General features: G+C 41.3%; 1 protein-coding gene and 1 pseudogene across 4 annotated transcripts in view; both read left to right on the forward strand.

Moving 5' to 3' along the window:
* Positions 1 to 1552, forward strand: LOC147262296 (tubulin beta-1 chain-like; annotated as a pseudogene).
* Positions 1 to 21643, forward strand: part of ano2b (anoctamin 2b) — an 84856-nt gene that overhangs the window by 16879 nt on the left and 46334 nt on the right. For all 4 annotated transcript variants that reach the window (XM_086201031.1, XM_086201032.1, XM_086201033.1 and 1 more), the window contains 4 exons: positions 15396 to 15494; positions 16421 to 16572; positions 17065 to 17119; positions 17209 to 17260. In XM_086201031.1, the coding sequence (XP_086057157.1) occupies positions 15396 to 15494; positions 16421 to 16572; positions 17065 to 17119; positions 17209 to 17260 (358 nt within the window). The remainder of the gene's footprint in view (positions 1 to 15395; positions 15495 to 16420; positions 16573 to 17064; positions 17120 to 17208; positions 17261 to 21643) is intronic.

The raw sequence follows: 21643 nt of genomic DNA on the forward strand, positions 1-21643 counted from the left end.
TTTGAGGTGATCAGTGATGAGCGTGTAATTTATCCCACTTGTGCCTACTGTATGGTGAGGATGGCAACCTGCATCGAGACAAGATCACTGTCAATTGGGACAAGGCTCCAGGTAGACTACAGACCAAACCATGGTTTACCATGTGCACCACACTGCCTTGCAATATGAAATATCTGGGGTTTTATTTTTCTGGTTTAAATGTGTCATAATTCAACAAGCTCCCAATGCTAACTTTTACATTTAATAGGGCCTGAGCTCCAACTAGTGCAAAGGCCCTAATATCATTGTTGATCAATTTTGCCTGATTTCAGGTGGGGAATATGTGCTCCAAAACATCCTTGTGGACCTGGAGCCAGGAATAATGGATTCAGTCAGGTCTGATCCCTTTGAGTAGATCTTCAGACCTGGTGACTTTGTCTTTGGTAAGCTCTGAGCATCATTGTCATCATCTTCATAAGAGTAGCTTTCCTTTGTATCTCATATTCACTTGATGACTTGACTAGAGGCCAGAGTGGAGATCAACTGGGCTATGGGCCAGAGCACTGAGGGAGCTGAAGCAATCATGGATGTATTGAGGAAAGAGACTGAGAGATGTGATTGCCTCTGGGGCTTCCAGCTTACTAACTCTTTTGGTGTTGGCACTGGCTCTGGCTTAGGTACCCTGATCATCAACAAGATCCGTGAGGAATACCTTGCCTGCATCATGAATACCCTCAGTATGGTGTCTGACACAATGGTGGAGCCTCACAACACCACAATCTCCATCCACCAGCTGATAGAGAAGATGGATGAGACCCTCTGTACTAACAATGACTACATTGTATCTTCCTCAGTGCACTTAAAATCGCCACCCCCATATATGGTGCGTAACAATTTAGTGTCCAACTGGCCAGCTCAGTAATGAGCTCCAACAACATGGTGCCCTTTACAAAACTGCATTTCTTCATGCCAGTCTGTACCCCCTCACCAGGTGAGATAACCAGCAGTATTGCATATTGTCTGTATTCAAGATCATCCAGCAGATATTTGATGCCAAGAATGTGATGGCTGAATTTAAAACGAAACATGCACTTCCCTTGTTTGGTGCTAGAATTAAAAGAATATTAGTGAAGAAAATGAAAGATCTGTATATTAAAAGCCTTCACAGGAAGCCTGCTGGTTTGCAGATCTTTAATTCTCTTCAGAAATGCCTGCCTGTGGCCTTCGTTAACGCCTCTATCTATCACTACAAAATTCAGCGGCCATGTATCCAAGAAGGATGTAGACGATCAGATGCTGAACATGCAGAATAAGAACAGCAGGTGCTTTATTGAATGGAGCAATGGAATGTATTGGAAGATGACATCAACTTGGTGGGTATCTATATAATATGAAGTAAAAACTTCAACACATCTGCTTTCAGTTCCACTTTTGTAGCGTACTAATCATTTGGCATCATTGAGGGAAAGATCTGAGACAATAATCATCTGTTGCTACTCCATTTGGAGTGGTATGGGCCATTGAGTGGAATGTGTATGTCTGAAAACATCAGTGTAATATGTTTATGTGAACATTTGCTGGTCTACATAACATACATAACACCTGAATACCAATTTTGTAAGAAGTTTACTGGGTCAAGATATCTTGATAGAAGTTTCCTGGAAATTACCACGAGTGGGAAAATTAACATAAATGAAAACACGATATGCACATCCAGTACCTCAGTGGGATGGGTGCTGGATTTGGAAAGAATAAGCAAAAAGGTAAAGAGGGTTCCACACACCAAAGACCTCCCATTTTTGAGCTTGAAACATCACCTGCAAGAAATTCTTGAAATATGAGCACTTTGGTGTGTGGATCTTTCTTCCTCCTTTGCTCAAAAAATAACAATCACTTCTTGGATACAGAGTAAGTCACAACCTGGAGGATTCATTAAGTTAATGCCTTTCGGTGTTTGTCAGCTTTAGCTGAGCCAGACACACAAACATCCTCCTATCTCAAAGGCACAGCTGCAAGGCACTCATTTAAACCAAAAGTGCGATACAAAACACATGTAACTGTCCTGTCTATCAATGAAACGTGATACCTTCTTTTGAACCTCTGTGTCCCAGAACCCAACAAATACCTATAAAATACAAATATTTCATGGTTTTAAAAAAAATCCCATGTCCCTGCCCAATCAAAATATCAAAACATAGCGCCATGCTGGTTTGGACTAAGTTGTCTTTAATATGTTACGCATGTATCGCAAATTAAAGTTAAACTCTGCTTTGTCAGAGGCGTTTGTGGTATAAGTGAGCTTGCATGTGTGAAACAGTGTTTTGACTTGGAATTCCATTGAGGCAAGCCAGGCCAACATCTCACTGTCGAGGTTGACAGGACTGCCTTCTCCATTTGGTGAATGGTATTTGGGGTAGTTGATGAATATATGCTCTATGGGTCCCTTGACTTGCAGTTGGTAGGCACTCTGGTCACATCTTCCTTCTATCACCAGAAGATCCCACACCTGCCCTCTGGCAGTTGAGGGTTGTCCGCTGCTTTTATAGGAGACAATTCTTGGCCGAGAAACATCCATGGTATCATTGATGTAACAGTGCAGTGCTAGAGGATTCTGCTGACTTCAACTGTTCCCTCCATTTCATACTGAACCAAGTGGTCTAAGAGGCATCAGCTGGTGTTTTGCAAGGCAGCTTGTGGGCATTGTGTGGCAAATGGGTAGCAGAACTTAAGGTGCTTGCATCATGGTATTTCTGTGACTGTTCTGGCACAGTTGGGGTTCACTGGCCTACCTTTTAGGCGGCGATGAGTGTGGCTCTGTCTCGCCTGATGTTGATTGGAGGAACGTCAGTGAGTATGGGCAGTTTGTTTGCTGGTGTGGCTTGTAGGCATCTGGAGACAGTCGGCTTTCTATTAAGTTTAACACAGAGGTATGTGGGGATGGAGCTGTAGCAAGTCTTGTCCAACTTTACTCAGTTCACAGGTCACCTCCCTGTTGTTGTTCGACGCATAGTAAATTTGAGTTGCCCGTTCAGGTATAAGAGAGGATGCTCATGTCTAATTATGAGCTCTTGAAGTATCACTTGAATTATGTTTACAAGTTTAGGCAATGCAAACTTCTGCTACAACACTAAAGAACTTTTAGCTCATTGGTGCTACGTTGGAGGTGTAGTCCCTATTGGGGACATAAAGAGAACATGGAGGAAGTGACCTGAATGACACGCTATGGCAGGCGTTGTTCCCTACAATGTGTCTCAGCCCAGAATATTCCTTGGCAGTATCCAATTGCTGGCTAACTGCATGGACATAATAGACCTCGGGCTCTTAGAGAAGATTGAGAGCTGCTGTTTGCAACATATGAATCATGTGATTTTAATCATCAAACCATTCAGTCTACCTTTGTTACACTAATTTACTCAATTTTTTCATAAATTTCACAGCCCTCTGTAAGCAGCTGCTTTGTGCAGACAACAGAAATTCTCAATCATAGGCAGTGATTTAGAATACACTAACCTCAGGACTGTAAAACAGCAGTAGAGACTGACCCTGCAATGAACTGGTACCCCTCCACGGTATACCCCGCCTCTCGCCCAATGCCAGCTGGGATAGGCTCTCTCCCCCCAGCAACCCTTAGTCAAGTCAAGTAAAGTCAAGTCAATTTTATTTTTATTGTGCCAAATCACAACAAAAGTTATCTCATGATACTTTACAAGAAGAGCAGGTCTAGTACCACACACCTTCAATGAATTTACACCCAACAATTCTCCATGAACAAGCACATCCTGCGACAGCGGTGACAAAAAACTTCCTTTTAACAGGTAGGAACATCAAGCAGATCCAGGCTCAATGGGAACAGCCCTCTGCTTTGACCGGTTGGGAGGAAAGAGAGCGGGAGAGCGGGGCAGAGACAAAGACAGATAATGGAGGAAGACAGATGTACAGAAGGAAAGAGAGACTGAGATTAATTGGGAGAGAAAGGGGAAGAGAATGATGGACAGATGGGGACATGAGCAGGTGATGCTAAGGGTGGCAGCTTGAGCCTCTTCAGGTCTGTAGCCTCCTCCAGCAGCACCGGGGCCTGGGAAGTTGGGGAGACCAAAGGCTCTGAAGAAGATGAGTTAGTAACACATGAGTATGATTTATGTATAACACATACAGGAGGACAGAGAGGAAAGATTAACGGATAATGGATAAGCGGTATAGAAAATGGATGGATGGACAGTATAGGCTGATCCTTTCTTACTAAAGGGATACAAAAAAGTCACTAGGTGGACAAAGCCCTTGACTTTCTGTTTTCAGTTTTGACATGAATGTTTGACACTGTGCAGAAAAGTTAGCTTAGTTTTATTCTGAACCCTGAGAGCCACAACAAACTAACAAATGAATAAACCAATGCTTTAACAATCTGGTCTCTATCTTGTGCATGGAACAATCTGGTTCTTGGCCAAGCCTAAGCATCATTATTAGTTTCTAGCTGGTGCAAATTATGTTTCAATGCCAATCGCCTTTGCCCTGTAGCTAGCGAATTGCTTTTTTGTGACACCAGGAAAGGTTTGCGCCAAAGATAAAGAACAGGCTGGTCTTTGGTAAATGGTGTTCTGTGTTACATTTTTGGAAAGGGCGCATCAATCACTTGAGTAAATTCATGGCATTATAATGTGATTCTGTTGATGCCAGAAACTGTGGAAGTGTTTGCTGCCTCCACCGACCAGATCTGCCTCACTGCCGCTGGCTTGAGCGGATTCTTGCTGCTTCCATATATGACGTGCTCTCACACCTTCACCTGGCTCATGGGGAGATCCATTTCCAGACGAGAAGCTTGTGCTTCTCCCAAGTTGAAATGTTAACCATTGAAATCACAACATGCAAAGTCCGGGTGCAACCTGGCCAGTAAAGGGAAAGACACTTGGCACTCCTACTGGTTTGATTGATGTCAGGCCTGAAACACACCTCTGAGGAATTTTGTGTCTAATGGCTGCTTCTTTGTGCCATGCTCCATCTGATTACATGTCCTCTACATACCAGAATGAGGCTGAACTGATACCAAATGCACAGCGCACTAACAGCGCCATCCACCAACTTCCTGGCACCATACATTGCTTAAATAGAACCCTTTTATCTTTCATGTACACAACTGGAACGACCAAAATAATGAAAAAAAAATTCTTAACATGATAAAAACAGTCACCAAAGAACAATGATACAAACACATGACAGTTTTCCCAAAAATGACCCATGACATTCAATCAAACAATACAACGTAATGCAACTTCACTCTGTATTAGTTTCACAAACTGGCATTTAAGAAATTTTAGCATTGTTTCATAAACAATGAAGAGCCAAGATGAACACATGTAATCTCAAAAAAGGAATGGAAAAAAGAAAAAATACAGTGAAGGTGAAAGCAACCTTTTTCCTACAAAATAAACTGACATTAGTGATGAGTTTCTATTGAACCTGTCGAAAAGGTCATTGTTGTGTGTTGACAGAGTATACTCATTATGACACTTTCAAGGACTAGAAACAGCTCTTTCATGAACAGTGTGTGTTCTCCAAGCTTAGATTTATAGTGAAAGGCTTTATGAACAGCAGGAATATGTGAAACACTTCCCAAGCCGCTGTCTACTCCAGGCATCATTGAATCTTCACGGTTGGTTCTAAAGCTCAAAGCTTTTGAACCAAACAGAAACGGTTTCATGATACCTTCTCGTAAAATATAATTTCTTTCTTCTCACATTATGGAAATCTAGTGTTGTCTCCTTTCCGTCAGCGGTTCATTTCAGCTTATAAAATAGCTATTCTAATTCTTTAATGGCTGATTAACATTGCTAAATGGCTGATTAATGAATATGGATCACCCTTGCTTTTATCCATGCTGATCCCTTTTCATGGAATATTTCCGTTATTTGTGCCTGCTGCCATATGTGTATATATAACTGTGATTCTGTTTATTTTAGATTTAGAATCCACACCAGGACATGATGGGTTTATGTGGGCTGGCGGACTTTAATTCTAGTTAGTGTTGCCAACACAGCTGCTGTGCTTGACCTCGACTATATCAATTTACTAATTTGCCCTGATACGAGTCATTTTGTTTGGATGTGTACAGATCGCTTCACTGTGATCGCATATTACATATCAAATCGTGCATGTGTTTAGTGTTTGCTGTGTGCTGGGACTTTAGAGAGAGAGAGAGAGAGAGAGAGAGTGTGTGTGTGTGTGTGTGTGTGTGTGTGTGTGTGTGTATGTGTGTGTGTGTGTGTGTGTGTGTGTGTGTGTGTGTGTACATGGCTGAACACAAAGTCTCTGTGTTGTTGCAGCGGGGTGCAAGCTGACTGCGTCAGTTGTACAAATTATTGCTGAATTTCCTCTTGTAACCAAATGAACTGCTGACACATTTTCTCAGACAACAAGGAATCATTTAGCAAAATTCAGTGCTGTTCAATTAATTTGGAAACTGGATCTTGCAGTTTATGAATTGTTATATCCTGCCTAATTATAGGTAGCAGAAACAGGAACAGTGATACATGTTCCCAATAAGATTGGATACACTATTAGAGAGTGTGATACATATTTTTGATAAATACATCTGACTGTGTGTGTGTGTGTGCGTGTGAGTCTGGCGAGCTAGCCAACTGGCTGGTAGCCATTTGGCTGTGTGTGGTCTTCAGGCTAGTATTAATCAGATTGTTGACAATATGGCTATGGAGCCTAAGCTAGGATGAGATTAGCTGATTGAAAGCTCCATATCTCATCTCATGGATTGAGGGTTCGATCAAATCTGCTACTAAGAGCTGTCAGTATACAGGCTTTCATTCCAGTATCCCTCATTTGAATACAGTGAGGGGATACTATCACAAAATGACTGACAAACATAATTACAATCTTTCAGTTAGATTGCGGTTGCTGTAGATGTGGCTTCGGATGGTGCTATCAAAGAGGGAAAAATGTCTTAAGGGACTGAGTCAAAAATGCAAGTCTCCATATGTTTGTATGTGTTCAAGGGACAGATGTCCCCTAACAGAAGCAGAGATAACATCAGATGACACCAAAAAAATCTGCATAGGGAGGAGGTTAACCTTAAGTACAAATTGTTACTGGAATTCACCTTTTGCTTTCCTTTTGCAACTTTGAGTCGAGGTATGAAATAACAGGACAGATCTTCTAGATGTAAAAGTTGAGCTCATGGTCTTAATCACTTGTTTTAAGTCTCATCAAATACAATATGATCTTTATTTGTAAATTGTGATGGCATTTGTAGGAAAAGAGATAATAAAGCATGTGGGCAGGATGACTCGGAGGTAGAGTGGCCATCTAGGAACCCAAGGGTCGTTGGTTCAATCCTCACCTCTCTATAGATAGACAGTATAGATACTGAGCTGATGGCCCTGTGATGGAGTGGCGACCCATCCAGGGTGTACCCCACCTCTCGCCCAACGTCAAGCTGGGATAGGCTTCAACCCCCCCCTGTGACCCTCAATGGATAAGCGATATAGAAAATGGATGACTGGATGGAGATAATAATGCTACTGTCAGGACCTGTCGGTCAGATCCACATCTCAAAAGCCAAATCTCAAACACCATACACAAGATTGACTATGTGAATTCATGAACCAGTGTTGATGTCTTTCATATCAAACTTTCATTGGCCTGGGCGGTTTATTAAAAATATGACCATGTACTCCCAATTCTCTAAACACAGGACACTGGCAGTACCCAGCCCCCAAAGCTCTAGAAAATATCCTCAAAATTACCGTGTTTCAGTGTTTGCAATGGCATAATATCTCTGTTAGTTATACTAAACATAGTTATGCCTTGAGTACTGCCTGGATGACTCTAGAAAACCCTGCCTTCTTCCCTGGGAGAAAGGCTGGAGCACTGTATGCCTACTCTCCCATGCTGGCCAGGTGACAGCTTAGCAGCAAGGAGAGGGGGCTTCCAAACCAACAACCACCCCTGTCTGTACCCGCAGACTTAACCATAGGCTTTCTGTCCACAAAGCCGCTGGCCATAGCCAAATGGATGTTCGGTTCCTTCAAGAAACTGCAGTTGTGCAAAGGAATGCAAGCCCACAAGGGCACAGTTTGGCTCTCTCTCCTTGCCTCTGTTTCCTTCTGACCAAGCAGCTGTCCATTTATCCCAAAGAGAAGGACTGAGCCATAACTAGTGTCTCTGATTGATGCTAAACTAGCACTTGCAAATAATCTGATCTTCCTTGTGGGCTCATTAGACAGGCTGGGCCAAGAAGCCGGTCATCCACATGTTTGTAAATTGGCTTGTCAGTCTGGAAGGCTTCACCGTACCACACCTGTCGCCCCATCATAGAGGGGACAGTGGTGAGACTGTTGTGTTAGACAGACGAATACAATTCATCAGGGACATTGCATCCTTATGTGCACTTTTCAAGGGTGTATCAGGGGAGGAGGTCTGGCCCCCTCCAAGTCTTCCTCTTCAACCTTTATGCAGTTATAACTTAAGGATGAGATTGTTGGTTTAATGTTTAACCTGGTGGTTCCTTATTTGCCACACTGAAGCTTGTAGTGAATTTCATTTGTTCACCGATAGAAGCAATGTGGTACAAGGCCCTCAGGCAGGTGATGCTTAATCAATAGATAACCACTTCATTTTTGGTTTAGCAGGTGTCGGACTCATGTCAAGTTTGGCCCAGCTGAGTAAACTTATCTCAATTGGTGTTCATGATACCTCTGAATTAATAGTGAAAACAAATTGCCATGAAATGCCAAGATGTATTGATAAATCGTATTCTGCACCCGCAACCCCCACTTATACTCTAGCCCCCCCCTCCCCCCAACTTGTGAATTGTTGAGGCCAGATGCTCGCACACATGGAGGTAAGATGACATTTTTCAACTGAACTTTGTTAATTATATCTTGACTATATGACAGTGTTACTCTCACTGCATCTCAAAAGGCAAAGTAACAAACATTAGCAGAGTAACTACAGAGGCGGCTATTGCTTTCAAGCTTGCAGGTGCTTCTCGCTTTTGTTACAATAAAATCATGCCCTCAAAACTTTTAAAAGAAAATGATTTGTCCTGACGACTTGTCCAGGGTGAACCCCACCTCTCGCCCAAAAGCCGCTGGGATGGGCTCCAGCCCCCCCATGACCCTTAAAGGGAATAAGCGGAAGAAAATGGATGGATTTATCTGGATACTCCAAGGACAATGAAAATGTTCTCTGTGGGCTGTTTCAAAGAAAAACAAATGGATTAAATGCTCTTGAATTCATGAAACATTCCATCTGGCTAGACAGGTTACTTTGATTCAAAGTAAAACTAGAAGCAGGGGTGATACTTCTGTGTGTTCAGAAGGTTAGTGAGAAAATCATTTTTTTAAGTGTGAAGATGGAAGCGGACCAACAGCAAAGACTATCTGAGGGCTTCGTACGTGACAACAAAATTAAAGGTTGTAGAAGTTGTCTTTGTTATTGTAACCATGACAAATATGTCATGACTGTGGGAAAGGACCAAAACGTACACTTTGAAACAGGAAGAAACAGTTCAAAGATTAATTAAACAACAGAGAACATAAGCCAGGCCTTAAAAAAAATACAAGTCCAAGGTCCAACCTGTTTGATTAATTGGATGCTGGAATAAAAGGGTGGCTTAACTGTCAGTCTCGGTGACTGTATCTAAGGGATTATTGAGATGACCTTCGATCTCTTAGGGACATCCTCCACCAGAACACTTTTAATTAAATCAGAGGAAGATGTTAATTCATCCAGTGGAGCTGGGACCTTTGAAGAGTTCAGTCTGTAGGGGCTTGGAAACAGAGTGAGCAGGATTAAGTGTTTGGCAAGACTTCCCTTGGGTAGAGGGGAATTGTTTAAGAGGCACCCTCTTCTGTACAACACCTGCTTGATAAAATCCTTTACCACTGTGATGAAGGTAAATGCATGTAATCACAAGCAGTATTGAAATATAATTTGACAGCCGTCACAATGCAGAACTACATCACCAAGCAAACCATCTTTTTTTCCTTTGCATTTTCCCTGTTGTATATTCATTGCAAAAGATCTACTAAGGCCGCTCCACCCTCTCTGCCACTAGGGGGAGCACCACAGATTACCACATACCTCTTCCGTCACATATGGTGTAATCAGCTGCATCTTTACATCTGATGGTCAAACGTTTGAACAGGGGGATGGATCACACTATTCCGACCAATTGTGTCTGTATGGATGCCCAACCAAGCAGGTAACATTGTCCCTGTGCTGTTAGGCAACATCATAAACTGCACAACCTGGGCATCAAAAAATAAAGCAATCATTCTTAGAATAATGATGCATCATAATGTGTCTATGGTATGGTAAAGGTCTGGTTACATTTAGGAAAGCATTTACACATTCCATGATGTTTAGTGTGATGGTTGCAATAAAAAACATGTTTACAGTTAAGGGGTAATCATGGTTAGAAAATACAATCTTAACTCACACTTAAACTTACCAAATTCATGAATGGAAACGGAATCAAACAGCCCCCCCCCCCCCCCCCAGTTTGTTTGTTTGACCCAGCTACCACCCTGATCAGATCTGACTTTCTTGTATTATTGTGTCCTTACATCCCTCATAGTTACTATTCCTGCTATTGAGGTCATCTCTATTGAACAGTGAAAGACTGATGCTTGAGGGGCACCTACTGCAGCGTCATAGTTTGAAGCACATGGCCACTGTCCAAGCTTCTGCGTTGGCCAAGTTGGGAATGAGATCAGGCTGGGTAATTACTAAATGAGTAAATAGAGACACAATATTCAATTGCAGGGAGAGACATTTTAGATATATTATGGAACAAATGTAATACTGTAGAGAATCTCCTGACATTTTGATGTATTGCCATCAATATTAAGTTCTCAACATAAGGGAAATTATTTTGCCGTATTTTTCTACTTGTGGTATGAAAAGTATAAGCTCTATCAAGAGATTTGTGCTTGTGGTAGTTGTAGAACATACAAATACAAATATTTCCAGGGTTAGAGTTGGATCCATCCATCCAGTCATCTGCAGGTCTGTAGGAAGTCCTTTAATGTCAGCCCCCCTCAGAGTTTGATGTCCTCTGCTGATAGCCATCTCTCATCATGCTGTTTTTCTTTGAGTTACCTTGTCTCATTTTCATCTTCATTTTTTTTCCCTGTGTGATCCATTTTGTCTCCCTGTCACTCACTGTCACTATCTCTCTCTCTCTCTCTCTCTCTCTCTCTCTCTCTCTCTCTCTCTCTTTCTCACCCTCCATGTTTCACTTGAGTGGATGTCTTTCCACTCACTGGTATCCTATTGCCCAAATGATCACCCTCTACTCGATGCGCCCCCACCCCACCCAAAGATGCCCCCGGCCGCGTCCTAGTTACCCCCCCTACAGAGATAAAGATCTAATTGGAAATCCCTCTACTAATTAACCTTCTCCAGGCTCAAAGGTATTTATATCCTCTGCTTTTTGATGGTGAGATAGGAAAGAAGAGGGTGAAAGAGGAAAGGAACAAAGAGAAGAGAGGAGTGAATTTGATTGACAAGCTGAAATATTGAGGGTGGTGGAGGAGGTTAAATGAAGTGCAGCAAGGGAAGGGACAAAGGTATGAGGGTGAAATACTTTTCAATAAATCATTGCTAATAATTCCTTTAAATGAATACTCTGAACAAACAAAAAAACGCTGAAAGGTTTTTGGTCGTGAATTTTTTTTTTTTTTTTGGTAAATCTGCCTGCTCTTTCAGTGACTGCAGATGATGGAAAAAGAGACCTATAGGAAGACTTCAGTGAGCAAAAAGCACATTGTCACCATTCATTGGGAATGCAAGCAGGATTATTAGACTGGGTGTACCAACTCTTTAATTGGAATTTGACCCTGCTACAGTAAACTCGGTTATCTCTGACGAGGGTTTGCATGAATTGCTGATACCATCATTAACCATAAACATGGGAGAAGAGAAGGCTTCTCAACAACCTGTTAGAACAAAACTGCTTATCACATGCTGACAACCCACGTAGCGTAATGCTGAACAGAAATCAGTTCTGCAATTGAACAGATACAATTATTTATCCAGTTGTGGCAAAAAAAAAAAAATCGATTCGATAACGCTGAAAACAGGCAGCTCGTATGTGTGTTTTATTCGGAGACAGGAATGCTGTAACAGTTGTGCCCTCCATTACAACTTTCATTTAAGCCTAAGCAGAAAGCTTTAAATGGCACTTGGTGGTCATGCAAGATACAGCCTGTAAGCCTACCGATTGCTGTCATAATCTTGCCAGTCACAGTTTTTGCTTTTCAATGCTGATTTGCATCAGTGTGGGTGGGATAAAGGCTTGCCTACTGTCGCTTGATGGTATTCCCAACCAGAGAGAAAACATTTTAACGTATTTCCCCCCATTTGATAAGACAGCTGCTGTTTTGTTGCAGTGACTTACAAGGCTCCTCACATGTCTTTGCAGAGGAAGCCATGTTGTTAGTATCAATCACATGATCAGGAAGTCCTCTTCAACCTAACAGCATCATAACAAAGCAGTAAATTTGACTATCTGTCTCAACCCCTAGTTCTGACTGGGGACAGGAAAACAATTTTTTCCTCATCTCAAAAATTGCATAGATTGTGTTTCCACTTGCAACTACTGTTTTAAAATAGGAGGAAGAACTGTTGGATTTTGATTAGATTTTGTTGGATGATACAAATTAGGTTGAGGAAAATCAGTAAGATTTTGGTGTTCATCCTGACCTGGAGCCAGATCTGTATCCGATGATGTGCGCGCGGTATGCACTACAATAAATCCCACCAATGAATATGTATGTGTCGAGGTATTGCTATCATCTTAAAATTAATTTTATCAGTTGTACAGGCAGCTTTCATGGGAAGTTAAAGATAAGAATGGAATGGCACAGAATTCGGAAAACACAGAAGTAATTTAGCATTGTGAAAAATCAGATTCTGGTTGATTTTAGAATGGATTTCCAGTTAAATACATGGCATAAGGTCTCCCAGCCACAAGCTTAACATAGTGTAAAATACTTTTATTCTAAAGTATTAAACACATTAGTGAATACTGCTCTTGTGAAAATTGAAGTATTCATCCATCCATCCATTTTCTTAAGGGTTAAGGGTCGTGGGGGGGCTGGAACCTATCCCAGCGGCTTTTGGGTGAGTGGCAGGGTTCACCCTGGACAGGTCACCAGTCCATCGCAGGGCCAACACCTATAGACAGACAACCATTCACACTCACACCCACATCTACAGTCAATTTAGAGTATTGGACTCAATGGACTCAATTTTATATCGCGCTTTTCTACCTTAGCAGCACTCAAAGCGCTTTACAGTGTGATCTCATTCACCCATTCACACACACACTGATGGTGGAGGCTGCCATGCAAGGCGCCAACCTACTCATCAGGAGCAATTATGGGTTTAGTATCTTGCTCAAGGACACTTCGACATGGTCACTGGGGTCGAGGATTGAACCAGCGACCCTTTGGTTGCTGGAAGGCCACTTTACCACTGAGCCATGCCGCCCACTGCGGCGGTATTCAATTAGCCTAGTCCCCTCTTGATGTCTTTGGACTTTGGGAGGAAGTTGGAGTACCAGAGAGAACCCACGCAGGCACAGGGAGAACATGGAGACTCCACACAGAAAGATCCTGTGCCCGAGCACAAAGATCCTGTGTCTGTGCCCTGTGCCTGAGCCAGGACTTGAACCAGGAACTTTTTTGCCCGTGAGTTGACAGTGCTAACCGCTGCACCACTGTGCCACCCTAAAGCCTTCATCTGTCTTCAAAATGGTGTTAGCTAACAAGTGGCGAAACAAGACTACAACTGTCATCATCGGTGAAAAAATTGTACGGCATTCTTTGTTCATAGCATAACATTCGCTTTATACTTCTAAAGATTGCATTTTGCTGCACAAAAATCACCAATTTATGTGTAATGGGGAAGATAATCATTATGAACAATATAGTTTCATGAAATTGTATTTGCCACAGAGCTGTTTTTCAGCAATGATTTAAAATCCAATGTAGAAACGGAACCCATGTTGATGTCAGCTTCTAGGCTGGTGTAAAAAAAAAAAAATTAATCTGCTATCAAGAAGACAGGAAGTACCAACAATCATTTTTGAATATAACTCTGCAAATTATGGTGGTATGATCATAAATAAATGTCATTAAAAAGCAGTAAAGCTGAGGTCAGTTAGCTTTATGGTTCCCTGTTTCCAGGGGAATAAGAAAAGACAATGAAATCTAAGAGGAGTAAGCATGACAATTAAATGAGCCAGTCAGTCAATCAGCAATGAAACCGTGTCCAGTAGAAGGTACAGTGATATATATGAGGCTGGGTGTGGGTGGGGGTAAAAGCTCTCAGGAGAGAAGGAATGGAGACAGGGAAACGTTTCAGGTTTCCATCATTTGCCATGCCACCTTTCTCTTTTCACTCCCCCCTCTTACAGAAGCTGATGGGGGTCTGAGGAGAGTAAGGTTACCTGGCTGTCGTTCCATGCTGCCACTCCACTCTTTCACTGCCAGTTACACTCTCACTCTCCCCTGCAGACAGGCCACATAATAGCTGCTTCATAGATTTCTGAGTTTTTACTACTGTCATTTGATATTTAACTGATATTCAGAGTCCAGTCACATACTCGTTAATGATGCATGGAGTCATTAATTTGCAATTTTGCAAATGCTCCTCAAATTTGGGTCATAATTACAACGTGGCCAATGGACCATGATTCTTTGGATGTGTCAGGAATTTATTTTACATATAGTAAATACATATATAGTAAATTCAGTTTTGTGTAGATGATGATAAGCTCTTGAACAAAATAACACCCATGTGTCAGGAACAGGCTTTAACAAGAAGAAAACAGCTTCAGGCTTTGCTTGAGGAGTTAGCAACAGAGGCTACATCTATCTTTTATGTAAAACAGAGTTGGCTGACTGGTAAGCGGCCCAGTAGGACATGATGATAGCAAGGTTTGTTTGTCTGCATAGCATGTAAACTACAACTTGGATAGTGCGGCTCTGTGCCATCTGAAATGCTCAGTTGAAGCTCCAGAGGCCAACTTTGAGGTCTAGAGGCAAAATCAGTCGTCAACAGTGAAGTGTTGCATTTCTCCCACCAAAACATAGTCTGTCAGTTTCATTGGATTGCATGGCTGATTCTGACAGATGGTCGCCTGGTTTATAAAGCAGGTAGTTTCAGCTAAGCAATCTGGTAATATAATTCTTGAACCACTGAAGTTTGGGGAGAAAAAAAACCCACTTTTTGGTGAAAAACTTTGGCCCAGATATGTTCTCAAACATTTAAAAAAGGAATGAGTTAACTGAGCATCTAGTGAGCATGAACAGAAATACTGTATGATATTCTAACCACTCAGGCTGACCTAAAAACAGAAAGAACATTTTAAATTGCTGTTTATTTTGTTTTTATAGCTGAAGGTTCACGGCCCAAGCTTCACCCGTCTCCATGCGCCCTGGCCGGTGCTATGCCGAGAAGCAGAGTTCCTCAAGATTAAAGTCCCCACCAAGACCGTAAGCTCTCAGCACCCAAATTGACTTTTAAAATTTTTTTTTTTTTAATTTAACAGCAGTTGTTGGATGCAGGCAACAAAGCAACATATTTCTGACTCCATGTTATAGTTTGTTGGTTTATCTGTTAGCTCTGTGGGTATGTTGAGTAAGATGGACGCCAGACATCTAGAGGTGTTTGGCATCAACAAAAAAGTCAATATTGGTATTAGGGTTTCAAAAATGGGGTCACTATATTTACAGAACCAATATGTTCAATCAACAATCAGATAATGGAAGAAACAGACAAGAAGGAACAGCCACTGCTGATAATAACAACATCGTGCTATATGTGTTTCTGCATATATTTTATTGTAATACTAGATGAAGGTTTACCATCTACAGTCCATGCAGTGCTGAACTGATACTTCACCCAAAAAGTGTATTCAGGCTTTTAAGTACTCAGAAATGGGTGTCAAGCTCACCGAGGTGTCATTCCCTCCTACGTTGCTTCTTTGTGACAGTCATGTACATTTAGCTGCTAATAATGAGTGATAGCTCACAACAGCCAGAGCAAAACAAAAACATCCAAATCAACATGGCTCACTAATTGTGCTGCTGAATAAAAAGGATTTATGTTATACTGGATATTGTGCTTGAGAGTTTTGCTGTTGTTTTCTTGTTGTAGTTGTCAATAAGTTGCCGTCAGCTTCAAAAGAGATATATGCGTATGGCTCTTTGTGGAGTCTGCGGTCTTAAAAAAGCAATGAAGGAAGGAAAAGGCATCTTTTTTTAAGGTCAAGACACATGTTTATGAACACTGGTTAGGCAATTTTTTTTTAATGTATCGCTTTATAATTGATAATTTTTTTAAGAACCATTATTTTGGTATTTTAGACCATACTTACCTGTGTAAGACATTGACTTGTCTTTGTTTTGTGTTTCATCAGAGTTATGAACTCAAAGAGGAAGGTGCTTTAAGCTCCAGCATGAGTTCAGTCTGGAGGAAACTGAACCAGCCTTTCCAGCCCAAAGTACCACATCAGGACCATGGACCCACTAAATTCCTCTCACACTGCTTCTCCAGGGACAAGCTCCACCTGTAAGACTAAAACTACATTGTATTCTCCCTCTGTTTTGTCACAGAAATCCTTGATGAAATCAACTGAATCTTGTAATACATATTTCAGATAGTGGATAAATGAATAATAGAAAATGGCTGCAACAAGAAATTACTAACAGCCACCAAAAACAACTGAGATCCACCTAGATCGACCGGATAATGATTCGTAGCATTCTGTGAAAAGGATTATGAGTTACAGCATGAATATGAGCAGGAAGCGGTGGTGGCAATTACAGGGATCATGCCAAGTTTTACCTTTTACCCATTAATAGACAGTGCTAAAACCCAAGCATGAGTGGCCATGCTAGCTCTGTATCATTCACTATACCAGCAGCTAGGATCTTTTTTTTTGAAAAGCTATCATAGTTGTGGAGCTAACAAACATAAAAGGTATGTCAAAACAAATCTTTACATGCTTTTATAAATGTGTCCACAATTGCACAAGTTTTGATTATTTGATGCTTCACTCAGGTACAACATCACATCTAAAGACACATTCTTTGACAACGCCACAAGGGGTCGAATTGTAAGTTTTCATTCATGTGTTGTCTGTTTTGTCCTTTATGGGGCATTTTTTAGTGTATCTCTGGTCTGATTGGTCCATATTTTTCATAGGTGTATGAGATCTTGAGAAGGACCGTGTGTGTCCGAACCTGTCAAACCATTGGTGAGTATACTTATCCGTTTATGTGCAAGACTGCGTGTGTGACAATTGTTTTCTTGGTTTATACTTGCATAGGAATGAGCCGCAGTTACATAGGAAAAAGCTTTATTGAACATCCGACTCCCTTAAATAACACAATAATAAAAAATTCATGAAACGACAACAACAAAAAACGTATCGCAAGTTCTGATCAGAAGCTTTTGGTGTTAGCTTTGGTGTCAATACAGAATTTCCCCGAAGTGTCTGACTGAATAAACTAGAAATGTTTTATATCCACAAATTCAAAGGTCAACTTCACTGTAACATCATCATCATCATCTTCTAGCCGTTCATCCACAAAGGGGCTCATCTTTGATCGAGTGTATTTACATCAGCTTCACATTATTATGCTGTGGTTGTAGGGGTCTCTGGAGTTTTGACGTCATGCTTATTTGCAGACAAAAGAGTCTCAGTGCCAAGTCCTGCATAGATGTTAGATGTGAAAACAATGTTCTTGTGATGTTTCTCACAAAATTTAACTAATGGGACTATTCTTTGATACATCGGGCTGAAGTCAGAGATCAGTCGCTGTGAATGGTTGTGCTGAAACATCAAATACCCCTGGGCTTTACTTGATAAACTACAGTTGGCCTGGAAGATGATATCAGTTTGCCATTTGGGAATCCATGTGCGAGGGGAAGTGCAGCTGATAACCCAAGCAAAAAGAGAAATGATAGTATGATTGGATGACACCAACATCTATGCGATGTTGAATTGTTTGGAATGATAGACGGAGCCTGTTTGCTTTCTGGCAACATCCTGCTCCCATCAGACTGTTCTTAGAAAGAATCTTCACTCATTAACACTCCTTGCAACCACAGACATCCACTGGGACTCAAGTAATTAAAGGTCCGAACCTACCTCAGCAGCAGATTGCCTTGTTTATCACGTCGCTTAGCATAATTTTCTATGGAGATGGTGACAACAGCTATAAAGCCAAAGAAGCACAACATTTCACATGGCTTTGAAAATGGTTACACCACAGTTTGTCTGAATCAAGATGTGTTTTCACACCTGAAAGTTTCTAGACCAAGGTCCGACCAAAAGCTAATATTTTTGATATTTAGTATGAATTTGATTTTGATATTTGGGATTTTCAGCGCACTGAAGAACTTTGAACACATACATATGACCCATCATCATCATCAACCACGTCTTCTTCTCAATAGTGGCTGCATGGCTGAAAATAAGACAGTATTTTGATTAAGGCGTTTACATGGGTTTCTTGTTATTCTATTCATATTCTCATTTGCACCTTACCGAGCAAAGTCTGACCAATGATTGCAGAGTTTCCTTCTGAAGTTTATCAGTGAACCTTTCTTTCACATTGTCGCTACACTGCATTTTGAGTGTTTTCTTCTTAATAATGAAGAAAACTGTACTTATAGCACAAGTGGTAATGATCATTGGAAGCTACAGTACAGTAGACCATCTAGTTTAAATGGGCCCAACTGATATATCAGCTGACTGATATATTGGCCTATCATGGGCCTATCACGCATCCATCGTATTGAGTTATATGTTTTCCGATATGTGCTGATAAAAAAGCTTTTACAGCACATTAAATGCAGAATACAATTAGTATGTTGATTCAAAAACTAATTAAGGTGAACATTCTCCATTGATATTTGCTTCTTCAACCTTGTTGCTTGTTGAGCAATTTTATTTTGGTGTTTATTTAAATAGTCATTTAATATATGAAACATTTTTTGATAAAGGAAGGTATTTGTTTGAGAAATGAGCCTTCTCACCTTTACATAGTTATATCATTACCAAATTGCTGCACAATGAACACAGCAGGGGTTTTTCTTTGGTCCAGCACAAAAAAAAATATCACTCTATCATTTGCACATCGTAGCAGTAGGTGATTTTTGATTGTCAAAAATCCAATATTGTCTGCAATTGACTGTCTAAAGCAATTTGACTGTTCCATGTGTGGCACAACTCTGTAGGGATTTAATTGTCCAATTAAGTTGTATCCGTGTCTACAACCCATATAAATAATGCAAAAATACAATAATTGCTTACTCTATGACCTTATTCAGGTTAAAGTCATAAGAAAATGCCTTTTATGAGGCTGTGTCTTATTCAGAGTACTATCTTATTTAGGTTAATGTCGGGTTGATATTCTGCCTTGCATATAAACATTACTATTGATTGGTTTGTCGTAGGGCAAGCAGACTTCAGCATGTTGTCAATTTGGTGGACCCTTTTTGTTTGAATGGAGGAATATGAATATCCAGATTCACTTTTAGTAAGATACTGTATGGCATCTCCCCGGGTGGCACAGTGATGCAGTGGTAACCACTGTTGCCTTACAGCAAGAAGGTTCTGGGTTCGAGTCCCAGCTCGGGCACTGGATCTTTCTGTGTGGAGTCTCCATGTTCTCCCTGTGCCTGCGTGGGTTTTCTCCGGCTTCCTCCCACAGTCCAAAGACATGCAAATGGGGACTAGGCTGATTGATACTCTAAATTGACCGTAGGCGTGAATGTGAGTTTGAATGGTTGTCTGTCTAGATGTGTTGGCCCTGTGATGGACTGGCGACCTGTCCAGGGTGAACCTCACCTCTCGCTCGAAAGCCGTTGGGATAGGCTCCAGCCCCCCTTAACAGGATAAGCTGAAGGAGATGGATGGATGTCATCTCCCCATGCCACGTATGCCAGCGAGGCTCATTTTCAGCACTTTCAGTTGAACCAAATTTTGATCCTTTGGTCTGGACTGTGTTTCAAAGCACTTTTCACTACCTGTTTTGGACCAAAAGTCTGACCGTCTGGACCAAACAAGGCAGATGGGGAAAAAAAAGCGCCCTCAGCCCCTGTGTAGACATTGTTTATGAACTCTGAGAGTTCAGCATCACCTGAATTAAGATCTTGCTTTAGTATATGAACTTAATCTAGATTTTAATGTCATGCAGATAACAGCTGCCCCTGCATGCATGAGGCCCATCGTTCCTTATAGAAATAAGGCGGTGCCCCTTTAATTTCCAGTATCCACCATATGTCTGGTTGGCTTGCCCATCACAGCAGAAGGTCTCAGCCAGCGGGTACTGATTGAGCTGCAGGGAAAGAAGGGGGGAGAAAATAGAAATGAATCTCTTTAACCTCTATTTTCTCCTTCCCCTTCATTCTTGGTAGATACATTTTGTCACATACAAACGCACACATGCACATTCCTCCTGTCTCTCCTGCTCTCCTCCATCTCCTCTACAAGTGGGTCATACTTCCTGGGTCAGGCTGAGATTGAAGCACGGGCCACTGGGAGTTGGGCGTCTCACTGTTTCAGAGAGCATTCATGTATTTGTGTGTGTGTCTGTGTGTGAGGGAATATGTGTTGGTCGTTTGGTTCATTAATAGCACAGCTAATCATTGCATAGTTCCCAGTCCTCTATGCGCACTGATAATTAATTGATTCATTACTTTGATGAAAGAGCCAGTTATCTTTGCCAGGTCATCTGATGTGTCAGTGTCCGCCCTTGCTCTCATAGGTCAGGCCATCCCTTCCCACATGAATTTTACCAATGCCTAAAAGTGGCACCTACTCTACTCCCAGTTTGCCTGACACTGAAAAACAGAGTTAAAACGGTGCAAGCTGCAGACTGTGGCCCAATGTCGGTACTGCATGTTGCGGCGGCACATACAAATAGAATGCAAAGGCATTCATATACGTTGTTTGGCCCTGGAGGCTAATCGTTATTTTGAAATAGGATAGCGAAAAAAATCTATCCAAGTTTAAGATTATCAACACACCTGAGCAGTTGGTAGGACTACATTAGGGGTCACCAACCTGTTGACCTTAACCCTAGAAAGTGTATTTAGTCATAGTTTACTGTTAGCAGCAGTGCTTCTTCATAGTCTTCACTCCCCTGAATGACAGAAGCAGCAGTCAAGATCCTACTGCAATAACCAGATAAAAAAATTATGTCCAAGTAACTACATAATGATGCCAGTTTGTACAAAGTCTGAATTCATTCTTTGTCACATCTGACCACAAAATGACTGGCAAACAACTTTTAAAATACTTATTTTCTGAATGAAGTGTGGATTTATCAGCTGTGGTCTTACAATGGCTATTTGTCTGCACATAATGGAACTATTTGGTATAAACTGATTCAATGCTTGGGTTTCTTCAGCGGTTTAGTGCATTTATGATTTAAATCTCTTTTGTCAGCACAGAATGTTTCAAAGTTAAACAGAAAAAAACTCTCAAATTAAAAATTCAAGGATAGGGGCAACTATGGGTGCAGTTTACATTTGCTAACAAGCTAGCGCCAGTCCATCCTCTTTCATGATACAACTTTATGAATCAAGGGACAATAGTGAGTCACTGTAGCGCCAACAAACAAACAAA

The sequence above is a fragment of the Aulostomus chinensis genome, chromosome 4 (genome assembly GCF_037954235.1).
Source record: "Aulostomus chinensis isolate RoL2024-O1b breed Wild chromosome 4, RoL_Achi_v1.0, whole genome shotgun sequence".
Lineage (NCBI taxonomy): Eukaryota > Metazoa > Chordata > Actinopteri > Syngnathiformes > Aulostomidae > Aulostomus > Aulostomus chinensis.